The following is a 14,876-nucleotide window of genomic DNA, read 5'->3' as shown; positions in this document are numbered from 1 at the left end:
TTCATTGTTGTGAGCAGGTAGATCTACTATTTTCACTACATGTTTGTTTTATTTTTTAATAATCGAGGCAAAAGTTTGAAATAATTGTGATTTCAAGTCACCCAGCCCTATTATGATGCAACATGATTATGATGATAATTATTATGATTTTGGAGCTGCTTGGAAGCCCTTTTTCCACTTTTTGTTAGTGTGGTTTCCCCCGCAGGGGTAACCAGACTATAGTAGACCTACCTGTCCGACTTTATTCTTCCAAGTTAACCTTTTTTGCAGCAGAATTCCTCCCACAGTTTTGGTGGCACGCACTTGGGCCATATCATATGTCAAATCGACCGGCTTCATCGGGACACGCATCCGTGCTATTTTGCTAAGAGATACGTTATATTATATATAAATATATTTGTGAATTAATTTTCTCCATTGACTTTAATTTTTTTTTAATGATGTGGATTTGATGTCTGACATCATCATGCCTGACATCATAGACCACATGAGACTGACAGAGTATGTCCATATATAGACCACCAGAGCAGCTAGTGTAAGCAGAGTGGCGACACGTTTTGATCTCGCCGCAGACCGGAAGTGGCTTCGCATGGAGCCTGTTCTCATTCTTAGCGAGCCTCTGCTGCTCTTCAGCCCGGTCCGCCCCCATTATAACCGAGGCATTTTCACTCGCTGGTAAGTAGACTAAATAACGTCTTTTTCACCCTTTTAGTAATGTTGTCTACCTTGGAGAGGCCCGTGAATGCGTTAAAAAGGGTGGAACAGATGTGATTTAGTCTACTTACCAGCGAGTGAAAATGCCTTGGTTATAATGGGGGCGGACGGGGCTGAAGAGCAGCAAAGGCTCGCTAAGAATGTCCAGTAAGCTAGGCTAAGCTAGCTTTCCACTATGCTTTCGACGCTTACAATGGGAGTCGACGTAAGTCTCGTAACTCTCTCTATCATTGTGTCTGTAGACCACATGAGAATGACACAGTATATGTCCATATATGGGTAGCCTATTCCAAGATATGGGCTTAATATTGATGACATCAGGGATCTCCATATATGGGCATGAAAGGCACATGGACTGATACAGCGATCTCCATATATGGCCACTTAAATATTAGTGAATTAATTTTCCCCATTGACTTGAAAGGGGACTTGCACAATTTCCAATTGCACCTTTCTAGTTAATGTTATTATCATGAAATACACTTTAATCATATATTATCAGTAATGTATTTTTTGGTCAATGGGGGAAAGGGTGAGACAGATGCATGATGTCATACAAAATGTATTGTATAGGTCTACTGTTTTTATGGGTTGTTGATAAAAGAGCAACTGAACAGTAAAGAAAATGATTGATTCTTGCATTAATTTTTGTTTGCCTTCACTCTGAAAATGTCTGCGTGTAGACTCTGATCCGGGCTTAAAGGGATATTCCACTTTCAAAAAACTTTTTGTCATTGTATGGTCTAATCAGGCTTGTATCAACACCCTGAACAGTTTTTAATTTTCTTCATTCAGTATTTAGATATTTGATGTAAATGTTATCTGGCCCTCCAGGCTCAGGGCCTCTCCCCACACACACCCATTGTAACTTCAAACTCCATTTTAATGATAGATTCATGAAAAACACCCATTATTTTTTCTGGTGACTCATACTACCCTCCTAATACGTGAGCAGGCAGTGTATTTTCCATAACGTTTTTAATGTATTTTTTATATATTTTTATTGTATTTAATTGTTTCCATTTTCCCAAAGAATTATTAAAAATACATGAAAAACGTTATGGAAAGAACACGGCCTGCTCACGTATTAGGAGGGTAGTATGAGTCACCAGAAAAAATAATGGGTGTTTTTAATGAATCTATCATGGTTAAAATGGAGTTTGAAGTTACAATGAGTGTGTGTGGGGAGAGGCCCTGAGCCTGGAGGGCCAGATAACATTTACATCAAATATCTAAATACTGAATGAAGAAAATTAAAAACTGTTCAGGATATTCATACAAGCCTGATTAGACCATACAATGACAAAACTTTTTTTTTTTTAAAGTGGAATATCCCTCTAAGCCTCAACAAACACACACACACACACACACACACACACACACACACACACACACACACACACACACACACACACACACACACACACACACACACACACACACACACACACACACACACACACTTCGTATTCTGAGATAGTATGAACCGGAAGCAGTTGGTATTTGCTCCACCCCTTAGCTCTAGAGGAAGAACAACACTCGTGCAGCTAATTCATGAGCTAACAACAAATAATCATTAATTACGCGAATTGCTAGATAATAAACATAGAGAACACACCCATGCCTAAACGGAGTTAACACATATTTTACTTAAGGTCATAAGGAATGCGATATTAACTTAATGTGATTCAACTAAATGCTAATTCAGTGGTGAATCATACCACCAAACTGCTGTTAGCTAAGCTAATCGTTAGCTTTCTTGTTCAAATTGCAGCATCCATGGCTTCGCTGGCCTCTGCTTCATCATTGAGGTTAGTGGTATTTAAAATAGCTCTCTACTCACCGGTTGCCCGTGATCTATACCAGGGGGTTTCATAGTTTTTCATTGCAAGTACCCCTTAGCGAAAGATGAAGACCAGCTAGCTCTGGTCCACTTCATAGCTTTAGGAAGGGACCTCAGTCAGTCTAAAGCCTGGTAGGCAAGGCGAGGTTACAGTCATTCACCGCACTACTGTAGCATCAAAATGATGCTTCATTTGACAGCACTATCATTATTTATAATTGTGTTTGTTTACACATTATCATTATTAATACATTTACATGAAAAGGGGGTTAAACATTTAGCTATATCAAAAATGTGTCAGTTCCCCTGTAGTAATTGTGTCCTACACCCCCTGTTGAAGAACACTCATCTGTTCTGTTCATTTAAAATCTTTAATCACTATAATTGTTTTCTAACGTAAGATGATGGCCTCAAAAGTTTTCCCATAATCAAGTTACCCGTTTATTATGTCTTCATTCAGCCAAAAGCAACGCAAGGCTCTTTTGAAGAAAGAGAGGAGGAAACGCAAACGCCAAGCCTTGGCCCGAGCCAGAGGACAAGGTATGAAGTTAATGAGTTATACCAAGTTGTATGTAAATGGAATAATGTATGTGGTTGATGAACAACAGTTAATGTAACACTGCCTTGGTAACAACAACCTTTTAGGTGATGAAGAAAGTGATGCAGTTGATGAGGAAGAAGAGGCTGCTGAAAAGGAAAGGTTGGTTTTAACAAGCTTATTCTTTGTAGTAGTGGTAACATGCAGCGATATTCATGTAGATCAGTGGTTCTCAAAGTGGGGTCCAGGGACTCTGTGTTCCTTGAGGGTGTCTGTAACTGTGTACAAACGGAACCATGGTTCCATTTGCACACTCTCAGGGTCCTTGAAATTAAAACATTTGTGGGAACCACTGATACCGATAATAACCTTGTTGACATCTGCACAGGCAGCGGCTACATGCGGTTTGGCTGGAAAGGGAAAGGCTGGCACAGGAGGAGTTTATGCGCAGGTTTGAGAGGGAGGAGGCTGCCAGGCAACGAAAAGAAGAAGAGGAGGTAATGTGGATCTTCTCATTACACATCAAAGACGTTTTTGTTTTGTCGGTATATTAGATGACAACCCGTTCTCACCCCCACTGCGTCTCACCCTTGACGCCATGTCATGTCCCCCATGGCGTCATGCCTGAAACACGCTGGGATACTTTCGCGCAGGGAGAGTGTTAGTATGCATGCGCCAACACATGTTGACTCGAATATTTATCTCCCTGGGTGGGAAGCATACCCGGGCCTTGGTTATAGTGGGCACCGTGCTCTACTGACTGAGCTAACGAACGGCTGGCCAAACCCCCTTTGTGCCTTTATCTTTGAGAACGTGGATACTGGGGGACTGAATATTTACTATTCTGTCCATAACGGCACATAACTCGGTAATGGTGCTGAGTTGGCTCATGCGCCGGTTGCACCTTGGATCATGTGGCGTGAGCGGTAGCTCCAGTTAGCTGGGAAACCCAAGGTAGTCGTTTCAAATCCCATTAGGGGATTTCTTTTTTTTCTTTGACCACTAGAAGGTGCAATTGCATTACTTATGAAGCGCAGCGCTTTCGGCGTCCTGCCTGAACGCGGTGGGATTCTTTCAGCGTTCATCTAAGACGCCGTGGGTGAGACGCAGTGGGGGGTGAGAATGTGAGAAAGATGATCATTGCTCCAACCAGCTCCACTTCCCCTTGTGTTCACAGCGGAGGATAAAAGAGGAGTGGGACGCACAGCAGAAGAAAGAGGACGAGGACAGAGAACAAAAGCAACAGAAGAAGAGAGAGAGAGAGGTGAAACGGGCTCCTGGAGGATAGAAACTATGAGAAATATATCCTCTTCTGCTTTGACCCAGTGGACCCTTAAATGTTTTCATGAGATTTAAATTAATTAGCATAACTGAATAAGTACTAGTGTGAACTTTAAAGCGCTAACATGGGGAATTATATATATATACTGTATATATGTATATACGTACTGTATACTGTATATGGACCTTTTTCCAGAGTGCTGCGGTGTCTGCACATTGTCGCGCACACACAAAGGTGCCGCTTGATGCCGCAGTTATGGTTGCTGCTCTGAGAAATCGCTATATATATATGTGTGTTTTACAAATATATTTTTGTTGTCATAAATATCATTGCCTTATTCACTATTCTCTTTAGAATTTTATTTCCTTGACTGAGAGCATAAACGTCCATCTCCTTCCTTAACTAAGATTTACACAAAAAGAAACACTCTTGCCATCAACATCAACTCACAGGACATGGATGTATCTTTTACACGTGGTTCTTTGTGGAAAAACTCCCAAGTGTCTTAACTCTGTTGTCTAATATTAACTTCCTGAAACAGAAATGGTGCCTTTTCCTGTTCCACAGTCCCGGTGAATGTAATCTTAACGTGCGGTAACAGATATGCCATGTTGACCTCTACAAGTTTTTCACTAGCCGTGTCTTTACACCATTTGTAGGAGGCTGTTCAGAAAATGTTGGACCAGGCTGAGAGTCAGGTACTAATACTCATGCTATTGCACATTTACAGTAGCTGTATTATACCTTTGTTGTAAATGTTTTTACAAGACTGATGTTTTTACACAGACTCCACTGCGGAGTCAGGAACATTAACAATTGAAACCAAACTATTTAAGAGAAGCTACTGAAAAGTTGTCTTTATAAGGTACCTGATGTAGACAATGTCGTATTTCATGCAGTTTTGTCAGTCTGTGGAAAAAGGAACATGAGCATGGCGATGCCAACTTAATAATTATGAAATCACTATTTTGTCTATTTACTTGCTTGTAGCTAGAGAATGGAGGTCCATGGATGAATCCTGAGGCTCCAGTGACAGAGAACTCTGTAAACTATGGAACAGAAAGGGACATAGCTAACTGCCCCTTCTTCCTCAAGACAGGAGCATGTCGATTTGGAGACAGGTACATTTAGGTTTTTTTGTTATGTTTACTGTTAACTTAATGACATTCATACTTTTTTATGTATGTGTAGTGAAAATTCCCAAACAGAAATACAATCCTTTTATTGCTTGTTTGATATAACTATCATTGCCAGAGGCAGATTATGAGTTTCTGACGATCTCTTATGCGACTTTAACAATTGTGTTACGCTATTATTACTGTGCATTTATAGTACACATATACTTTATGTTTAGTTTTATCCCAGTGAGTTTGGATCACCTTCTCCCCCTGTGTTCATGAGGCACTGAAAGAATCGCTGTGAATCTCTGCTTGTGGTGTTGACGGAAACAGAAAGCAGGGTTGCATTGTTTAAATTAAAATCCGTACAACACAGCCCCCGACACAACACCGTAGGCTACCCGGCCTGGCCAAGACCTGTGCCCTTTTCTAGTGTTGTCTTTGAAGTTTGGAAACCCAAAGTTTGGATGATAACAATATCGTCAAACACGATTTTCTTTACTGAAAAATCGTTTATGGAAAAATAAGTACTTAACAAGCCTAATCTACACTGCTGTTGTGCTGCAGGTGTTCTCGTAAGCACGTCCACCCTGCATCCAGCCCTACTCTGATGATCCGTGCCATGTTTGTGACGTTTGGCATGGAGCAGTGTCGTCGTGACGACTATGACACGGATGCGTGTTTGGAGCACAGTGAGGAGGATCTCCAGGAGTATTTCCTGGAGTTCTACCATGACGTCTTACCAGAGTTCAAAAGTGTTGGCAAGGTGAAGCAGTTTAAGGTAAGAAGATCATGATAATGATGTGAAACAAGCTTTGTTTTGGGAAAACAAAACACTACAGATTTTTTTTTTCTTTTGTAAGGTTTAAGAGTCAATGACATGTAAATATGAAAGTGGGTCTCGCTGTATATTTGCCCTATAGACAACCTACCTCACATCTTCACAAACTGAAGACTATTTGTATACGGTCTCTGTCAGGTGGAAACTTATGTCCAACACTGTTAGTTTTCAGGATTCAAATGAAAAAAATAGCAAAAGTAGCAGATCTACAAGCTCAAAACACCACACTTGGCGCAGCGTTTTGAGCTTGCAGATCTGCCGTTTTTGTGTGACGCTGCCTGTAGTATGATCAAGTAGGGTATTAATTTACGAAAACAAAAATTGCCCGACAGCAACGCTATGTATATGTGTATCTTTTATTCATTTTTTCATCATTTATTTAGGTCAGCTGCAACTTTGAACCACACTTGAGAGGAAATGTTTATGTCCAGTTTGACACGTAAGCCAACTATTTTACTATTCATCATGTTCATTTTTACAATACAATTATATATATTTGCATAAAACCCATTCTCGGTCTTGTTTGTTTTAAGGGAGGAGCAGTGTAGAGATGCCTTTGTCAAGTTCAATGGCAGATACTATGCTGGGAAACAGCTTCATTGTGAGATATGCCCTGTTACACGCTGGAAAAATGCTATATGTGGTGAGTTATTCTGAAAGATGAATATCATTTTGATATTATCCTTGCTTATTTCAATTACTTAATTTCAATTGTTACCTTTTTTTTTAAACTTAATGTCTTCATCTTAATTCTAGCTTGAGCTGCATGTCTTTGTATGCAAAGTGCTATAAAAAAAATAACATTACTGTTGTTGATTATATAACGTGACACAAGTTAGGAATAGGTTTGACTGGAGCTGATGCATGGTAATTAAACATAACCACACCAATAACTTAGCATCTTGTGTGTTTCTTAGGGTTATTTGACAGACAGAAGTGCCCAAAAGGGAAACACTGCAACTTCCTGCACGTATTTCGTAACCCAGGCAATGAATTCTGGGAGGCCGATCGGGATTTACACATGTCACCAGACCGTGGTGGTGAGGGGTCGCTCAGAGCAGGGCGCTACTCGGAGCGATGCGGAGAACGGTCCTGGAGACAACGAAACGGGAGCAGAAGCCCCCCGAGGTCGGAAAGGTCTTCTTACAGCAGACGAGGGAGTGAGAGGCGCAGGAGCCGCAGTAGGAGCAGAGAGAGGAGTCGAGATAGCAGGGCGTCCCATCACCAGAGAGCGGATAACAGGTCGTCCTGGTCCAGGTCGGTTAGCAGCAGGAAAGAGCACTATCGGAGCAGGAGTAGAGAGCGAGGCAGGTCGAGGAGCCGAAGTGGAGAGCGAGACCAGAACCGGACTAGGAATAAGGACAGGGAGCGTGAAAAGCACAGGAGCAGAAGTAGAGATAGACAGAGTGAAATGGTCCCTGGTGAAATGGAGAGGGCGAGGGACAGGTCCAGGAGCAGAAGTACACACAGGGAGAGACGGAAGCAGAGTAGAGAAAGTAGTCCAAAGAAGTCGGATGGGAAGGACAAAACCCCTGACGACACCCACACGCCCCGTCGCCATAAACACTCCAAAAAGAGCAAGAAGAAGAGCAAGAAAAAGCACAAGAAGAAGAAAAGCTGTTCACCTGGAGGGCCTGCTACTTCGGACGAGTCGGAGGAAGAACCAGGAGAAAGTAACCATCCTGCAGCGAGTCCCGGTGAAGAAGAGGTGAATGTCGAGCTGGTTCAGAACGCAGGAGATGTGAACTCCAGTGCTGACACCAACACTGAAACCATGACTGCTCCGGAAGTTAAAAGTCCATCTCACTCAGTGGTCCCAAACGAAGTTGTACAAAATGGGGATATTGATACTTATGACTTGTAGTTTTTCTTCTCTTTTTAAACCTGTGCAACAAACCTCGTTTCATCATAGCAGTTGTGTTGTAGTAGACTGGGATCAACTCCTCCCTTATTTGGCAATAATTGTGCTGACCTTTGTGGTAGAATCTGCCCTCAAGATAACATTTTCAGTTTCATATTTTGTACATGTGTAAATAAAAAGATTACCTTGAAATTGAAGTCTTGTATTCTTAACAGGTTTCAAAGAACTTGGACTATAGGCACCGAAAAACATGTGACAGCCACGTTTTCAGTTTGTGTACATTTATTACCTGTTAATCAAGTCAGAAAAAAATACATGTTGGCAGTTTTGAATATAAAAGTGATTTCTTTGACACAAATTAAAGATCAACTTGACAATTGCTAGATGATTGCCTAAAAAGGAATGATTGATTACAAATTGAGCCAGCTGTGTTTTGGTGTTTTTGTAAACAAATATTACTTACATGAATGAAGCGGACAGCTAGGGATCAGCATACAGTGAAAGTTTAAGCCCGAGTTACTTTGTGGGTGGGTGCTGTGCACTGGAAATAGCCAATCTGCAAGCTCGGTGTCAAACACCGAAAGTAGCCCCTCTTCAAGCTCAACGCTGTGTTGTGAGCACCTGTGCACAACTAAGTAACTCAGGCTTTATTAGTCTGGGTCTCCACGGCTCATTGAACATGCAATCTAAAATTATATGATCTACCCTGATATGTCTGTCACAATCTAAAAAAACAAAACCACAAACAATGAAGGGTACTTAAAGTATTCAAACTGACTTTTATACCTCAAAGCATGACAAAAAAATGCTATTTGGGTAAACTGTTAAATAGTACAACACAAATTACCTGTGATTAATAGCTCAGAATCCCTTATAATCGTTTGCAAAGTGAATCTTCCATAGATGCCATTAACAAAAATATACACAGTGTTCTTTGGTCGTAATATACATGTTATTGGTTTAGAATTTGCTTAAAATCATTAATACTGTTTTATTTCTGTCTAATTGGACATGCAGTAAACATTTCTCATAAAAGGCCATACTGATTTTAATGTTCAATCTGTTTTGGTAAACTGAATCACATGCAAGTAAACTAAAAACATATCTTGATATTAATCATTTGTACTGAAGAAACTTGAAATGTACTTTTATATTCCAGGCCATTTTGAGGGGGAAGTAACGAATTCATTAATATTTGTGTGAGGATGAGCAGCCATTTGTAATATATATATATATAATATATATATATATATATATATATATATATATATATATATTATATGCACTGTGATAAATCAGATATGTCCATATACTGTACACTTCTGTTATGTTTACAACAGCACACTTAAGAATCTTTAATCATCTCACAAATCAAAAATATGTTAGACTTAAAGCTTAAGTCTCTCTGGTAAACTGTTCCACACACTCGCTCCAATCAGTAAGGATGACAATGAATGAATTTAACTTAATACTGAACTTTTCACGATGTCACAACATTGTATTCCATGACCTTTTGAGGGTTTGTATGAGTGTACAGATGTAATGGTGCTGCAGAATGGAGCCATAGATTGATCTGGTACCTCAAGAGACAAACACCATAATTGGCACATCATATGACAATAGAGAGTAGTACATTAGTTTCTGTTTAGATACGTACAACACTAGAACACGCAACAGGAAAGACAAGACAAAGGCTTGGAGGTGGCTAGATCTACATGAGAAGGAGCAATGCTGGGTTGTGAGAAGTTGGAATGCATCTATGTCAGACCAATTTCTTCAAGAACACTCCGTGGGGCCTCGGCCTCCTGCAGTTGAAGAAGAGCAGGGACAAAGGAACATGGTGAAGCTCTTACTAAACAGATGTACTTGTATAAAGAGTGTGTGGATGACTTCTGTTTCATAAAGTACTATTACCGGTATGAACTAGGCTGCTTGGTTACAAGCTGTCTCAATGAGGTGTTGCTATAGTTTACATTAAAGGAATAGTTCTCCCACATTTTTTATTGTCATTATCCACTCAACCTCAAGGAACTAGAAATACAGACGACTAAAGTTGATAAACCAACATTAGTTGTCACAACTTTAGTCAATAGTGACCAGTGTCTGTAGTTCCAAAACTAAAAAAGGTATACAACTCATGCAGAACAATCCAAATCTTTTGAAGCCAAACGATTTAACGGCGAGTGCGAAATATCCCCTTTTATAATTATTTACATCATTTAGTGCACACTACTGAAAAGAAAAATCCCTCCCAATTCTGTGTTAACACACCAGATGTCATGGTGTGCAGGTATGAATATTTTTGAAACCTTTTTCAAAAACATCTTTTTGGGGAGATATGTTGCCTTCTAGTTAAGCATTGTGCATTAAGTGATGGTGTAAATATACTGTAGGTCATTTCCACTCAGGTGGGATGGTTTGGCTTCAGAAGACCTGCATCCTGCTGCCTTGTAAGTAGTTTTATGGTCATTCGTTGCCCTTTGTGGAAGGTCACTGGTCACTGTTGACTTCAGCCTTTTTGGAGAAATCTGCTACGGAGTTGCACTCCCAAACTCCCTGTGTGATACGCTTCACCTGTGTTTCATCTAGCATGACAGACAGGGTCAATAGATAATGTCAGAATTTTCATTTTGGGTGACCTATTCCTTTAAATAGGCCTGTTTAGGCAACAATATCACATGAACAGTTAAACATGACAGTGGGATTCCATCTAACTGCTACGGGCTAAAGCTCTACAGCTACACAAACATGCATGCTACTTAAAGAGGACAACACTTACTTTGGCATCCTAGCAAAAGGGTTAGCGACAAGGAAGAGAAAGGTACTGATTGATTACGGCAGCATTCTATGTTACAAAGTACATAAGTAAGTGAGGGCAGGAAGCAAAAGATAAAAGCACAGCAAAAGGAAATCTGATTGATCGGCTTCACTATGAATTAATTCTATAGGCAGGTGTACTATGCATGCCTATTCTTTGCCTAATGCAGTAGCTGGCCTGTCCAACAAGATGGGTCCTTTGTAGAAGTGTAGAAGAAAGTTATACATTATATTTGATGGAGAACCAGTCCTTACCTCCTGAAGTAGGTCGGCCTGCTCAATGGCCTTCAGCACGTTCTTCTTGGATGTCTCTTGGGCCTCTCCTCCCAACAGGAACTCATCCAGAATGAAGTAGGCCTTCTCAAAGTTGAAAATGATATCCAGCTCACATACCTGTGAAAGTCATACCAAACAACCCATTACATGTTTTATTCCCCCGCACTGAAATGTACTGTTTCTATGTTCTTAATGTTTAATGGTAATTGGTAACCAATAAATAACCATTATTTCTCTATATTTACAGCAACCATTTGTTTCCTCCATTGACATGCATGCAAGTACATGTAGTGAAGCTCACTTTAACAAAAGTCAGGTTAAGTTTGAAAGAAGACTCACACTGCCAAAGTATTTGTCCAGCAGCTCCACATATCTGTGGATGATTTCCAGAGTGATCAGCTCATTGTCTTGATCCTCCACTGCACAGCAGAAGTACAGGCTGGCATATCTGCAACAGAAGGAGATGCAAGGCAACATACAGGTTAACATAATGGTAATTCCAATAGAAGGAGATTCAAGGCAACGCACGCACGCACGCGCACGCACGCACACGCACTTCAGGGGTTGTTCCAAATGGATACTTACGGGTCTATAACTCTGAGAGTGTACACTTTGTCCCTTATTTGGTTCCATTTGAACACCCTCAGAGTTATGGAGGTCCTTGAAATTAAAATGTCTTCAATGTTTTTAGCCCAAGGACCCCTTAATTGAGAGAGAGATGAAGCAGGGACCCCCAGAACCTTTTCATAGAATCCATATAGTTTCATCGTTTGACAGCACAATCGTTGTGTATTTTGGATTCATGTCAATTTGTGTTTCATATATTTAACCACTTGAACCGTCAATACTTAATAAACTTGACCTTTCACTCTGTACTTAGTCTGCTCTTTTTCCCTTCTACACCAAACCTCTTTGCCCAAAATAGCCGATCTACAAGCTCACCAAGTGAGCTTGTAGATCTGCTATTTTTGGCTAAAGATCCATCTCAGAATATGAATGCTAAGGTTCAAGCATAGGCGCCGGACCATGGACTGTTTGGGCTGGACTGCCACCCCACTTTTCAGGCTATCGAGCTTTTCTTTCTTTTTTTTCTGTATTTTTTCTCCTCGACCGGCGCGAGGGCAGTAGCCCCGCCCAGTGCGACCCCCAGTCACTCATGCTAATTGCTTCCAATACACAAGTCTGTCTGCTTACATGTTCAACCGGTTCTGAACTTCTGATGACGGCCAGGCTGCAGTGCATGGTAGCCTAAAGTAACAAATTAGCCTACATTATACTCAAGTAGCCTACTGTAAGTACACTTTTTAGGCTTTCTCAGAGGCAAATATTGTAGGCTACTTTTACTCCACTACAAATATTTGAAAACAGTTAAGTTACTTTGCAGATTATTATAAAGGCATACATTAACCAGTTCAGTCTATATATTTAGACCATTAGAAATGAAAATACAAGATCACAATGCGACGCTTAGCTATAATTGTGAGCTTAGATCTGCTAAAATATTTGTATCTATGGTACATTTTTTAAAACCTGTGAAATGGGACGTTCTGCAAATGACTACGTTTTATTTATACAGTAGCTACATTTTGATACCAAAACGTCATTATGCAAGTATTTTGGACATGGGACTTCTAACAGAGTATTTCTACTTTTACTTACTTAAGTAAAACATGTGAGTAGGTCTACTTTTCTTTTTTCTTCACTGACGGCCGGGCTGCAGCGTCTGCTCGGTCACTCTCTCTCTCCTCACTCAGTCGACTACGATGTAAAAGCAGTTCGTTCTAACTTTCACTATTATATATAGTAGCTGGAATTTCCCTTACTTTATTCACATTTAAACTTAATGTATTTTCTCGAAAATACATTGAGCGCAGCAGAGCCCTCATTCATGCCGAGATTACAGAAGGCATAACAAGGCATATAGGCGTACAACATTGTAGGGCATAATAATTAATATTGAAATAAGAAAAGCAGGATAAAACAAGTTATGTATTGTGAAAAAGTTGAATTCAATTCTTAATCCAGAGCTACTAACAATTGTCATCTAACAACACATTGTGCTAGTGATTGTTGCGATAGTTATACTAAAGTCCGAGGTGTACGTTTGGTTACGGTTATGACGTCACCACCTGGCCACGCCCACATCACCGTCCCCTCACTATTTTACCACTGCCGGCGCCACTGGGTTCAAGTGGTTAATATATAAAAAAGGAGAACAAAGTTTCTATCACACAAAGATTTGGAAGAACCCCTGTAGTAACTCTGAGGACCCCCTAGGGGTCCCAGACCCCCTGTTGAAGACCCCTGGTTTAGAACCATCACACATCCATCACTTCCCTTACCTCTTATAGACAATCTTGAGGTCTCTCCACTCCAAGAAACTGCACATCTTGGGCTTCCTGGCCAGTATGGTCTGGACCAGGTCTCTGGAGATCTTCTTCCTCTCCTTGTCAGACAGAGGCACATACCACTTCTGCAAGCGCAGCTTTCCCTGTCGGCTGAACAACAGCATGAACTGCATCTAAAGTAAGGAATGAGTGATAGAACATAGGGAGGATAAATTAGTAGGATGACATGCACGAGGAGAAAGGTTAGATTATTATAACCTATTATAACCTAGAAATAGTTCAAAAAGGGGAGGAATTCAGTTCATACATTACATTTCATGTACGATATTTGGTAAATGAATTGAAACAAGCCAAATATCCCAATTATTGAAACAATAAATTAAATTGAAACAATTAAGCTAAAGGCGTTCTTGTGGTGTTTATCCTTTTAGTTGACCTTGTACCAGTGTCAGTGAACTGTACTGTCATCAACCTTTTCCAATGCAAACCTCTAATAGTCTAATAGAAAATCAATCTGAAATCAAACAAAATGGTTTTCACCAACCATACATTAACAATATTAATTGGGAATAACTTAAGCATCTGTAGGAAAGCTTAGACTTGCCATCAAATTGGAGGACTGTGTGTTTTATCAAATTATATTACGTTCATCAGTGGACATTTTAATATTATATAATATTATAATATTGGGGCTTTTCTAGGAACTGTCATCGGTGGTATGTGCTGTGGTCTGTTGTTCGGGCGTGGTTACTATGCTGGCTAACGCTAGCAAGCTTAAATTGTGCAGATACTAATGTGACAAAAGTGACAACACAAACAAGGAGGAGGCAGCTTCTCTCATCCTTGTCAACATGTTTGTTTATGAATCATTCATGTGTCGTTATCACGGCCCCCCTCCTCTCCTGAGAGCGATGCTCATACACAAGTAAACACAAAAGCTTACCTTCGACTGATACACAGTCACACTGACGACTGGCAACGTGAACAAAATCCAAACTACTAAACATAAATGTGCTCCCCCAAAATGAAAGGGGGAAAAAAATAACTATTGTTGTTGCTCCTCTCCCACTAGCTAAGCTAGCTAGCTAACGACTGGTGCGACTGAGAGTGAGAGAAGAAGTGGGATGTGGATGTGAGAGTGAAGCTGATAATTCAGTTAGGAGTGCTGTCATTGGTTTAATAATCTACCACGAGGAGATTTGATAGGCTGAAGAAAGATCCGTTATTCGCAGCCTTGA

At 40.4% G+C, this 14,876-nt stretch overlaps 2 protein-coding genes across 2 annotated transcripts; one reads left to right on the top strand and one right to left on the bottom strand.

The window, feature by feature from the left end:
• The first annotated feature begins 2,246 nt into the window (after window positions 1-2,246).
• zrsr2 (zinc finger (CCCH type), RNA-binding motif and serine/arginine rich 2) lies at window positions 2,247-8,321 on the top strand. Its single transcript, XM_080729447.1, has 11 exons — window positions 2,247-2,525; window positions 3,018-3,097; window positions 3,203-3,257; window positions 3,484-3,592; window positions 4,273-4,359; window positions 5,037-5,075; window positions 5,368-5,498; window positions 6,063-6,276; window positions 6,720-6,775; window positions 6,870-6,979; window positions 7,254-8,321. The coding sequence occupies exons 1-11, from the start codon at window positions 2,494-2,496 to the stop codon at window positions 8,198-8,200; spliced, it is 1,860 nt and encodes a 619-aa protein (XP_080585573.1). The 5' UTR covers window positions 2,247-2,493; the 3' UTR covers window positions 8,201-8,321.
• Window positions 8,322-9,485: 1,164 nt separating this feature from the next.
• Window positions 9,486-14,733, bottom strand: LOC308288188 (AP-1 complex subunit sigma-2). Its single transcript, XM_080729555.1, has 5 exons — window positions 14,582-14,733; window positions 13,633-13,811; window positions 11,630-11,738; window positions 11,270-11,407; window positions 9,486-10,002 (listed from the first exon to the last, which is right to left on the bottom strand). The coding sequence occupies exons 2-5, from the start codon at window positions 13,809-13,811 to the stop codon at window positions 9,955-9,957; spliced, it is 474 nt and encodes a 157-aa protein (XP_080585681.1). The 5' UTR covers window positions 14,582-14,733; the 3' UTR covers window positions 9,486-9,954.
• Between the last annotated feature and the right edge of the window lie 143 nt (window positions 14,734-14,876).

Source organism: Nannobrachium achirus (genome assembly GCF_963921795.1).
Source record: "Nannobrachium achirus genome assembly, chromosome: 7".
In the NCBI taxonomy this organism is placed as follows: domain Eukaryota; kingdom Metazoa; phylum Chordata; class Actinopteri; order Myctophiformes; family Myctophidae; genus Nannobrachium; species Nannobrachium achirus.
The sequence above is the reverse complement of the archived record's forward strand: the minus strand, read 5'-3'. Positions and strand labels throughout refer to the sequence as shown.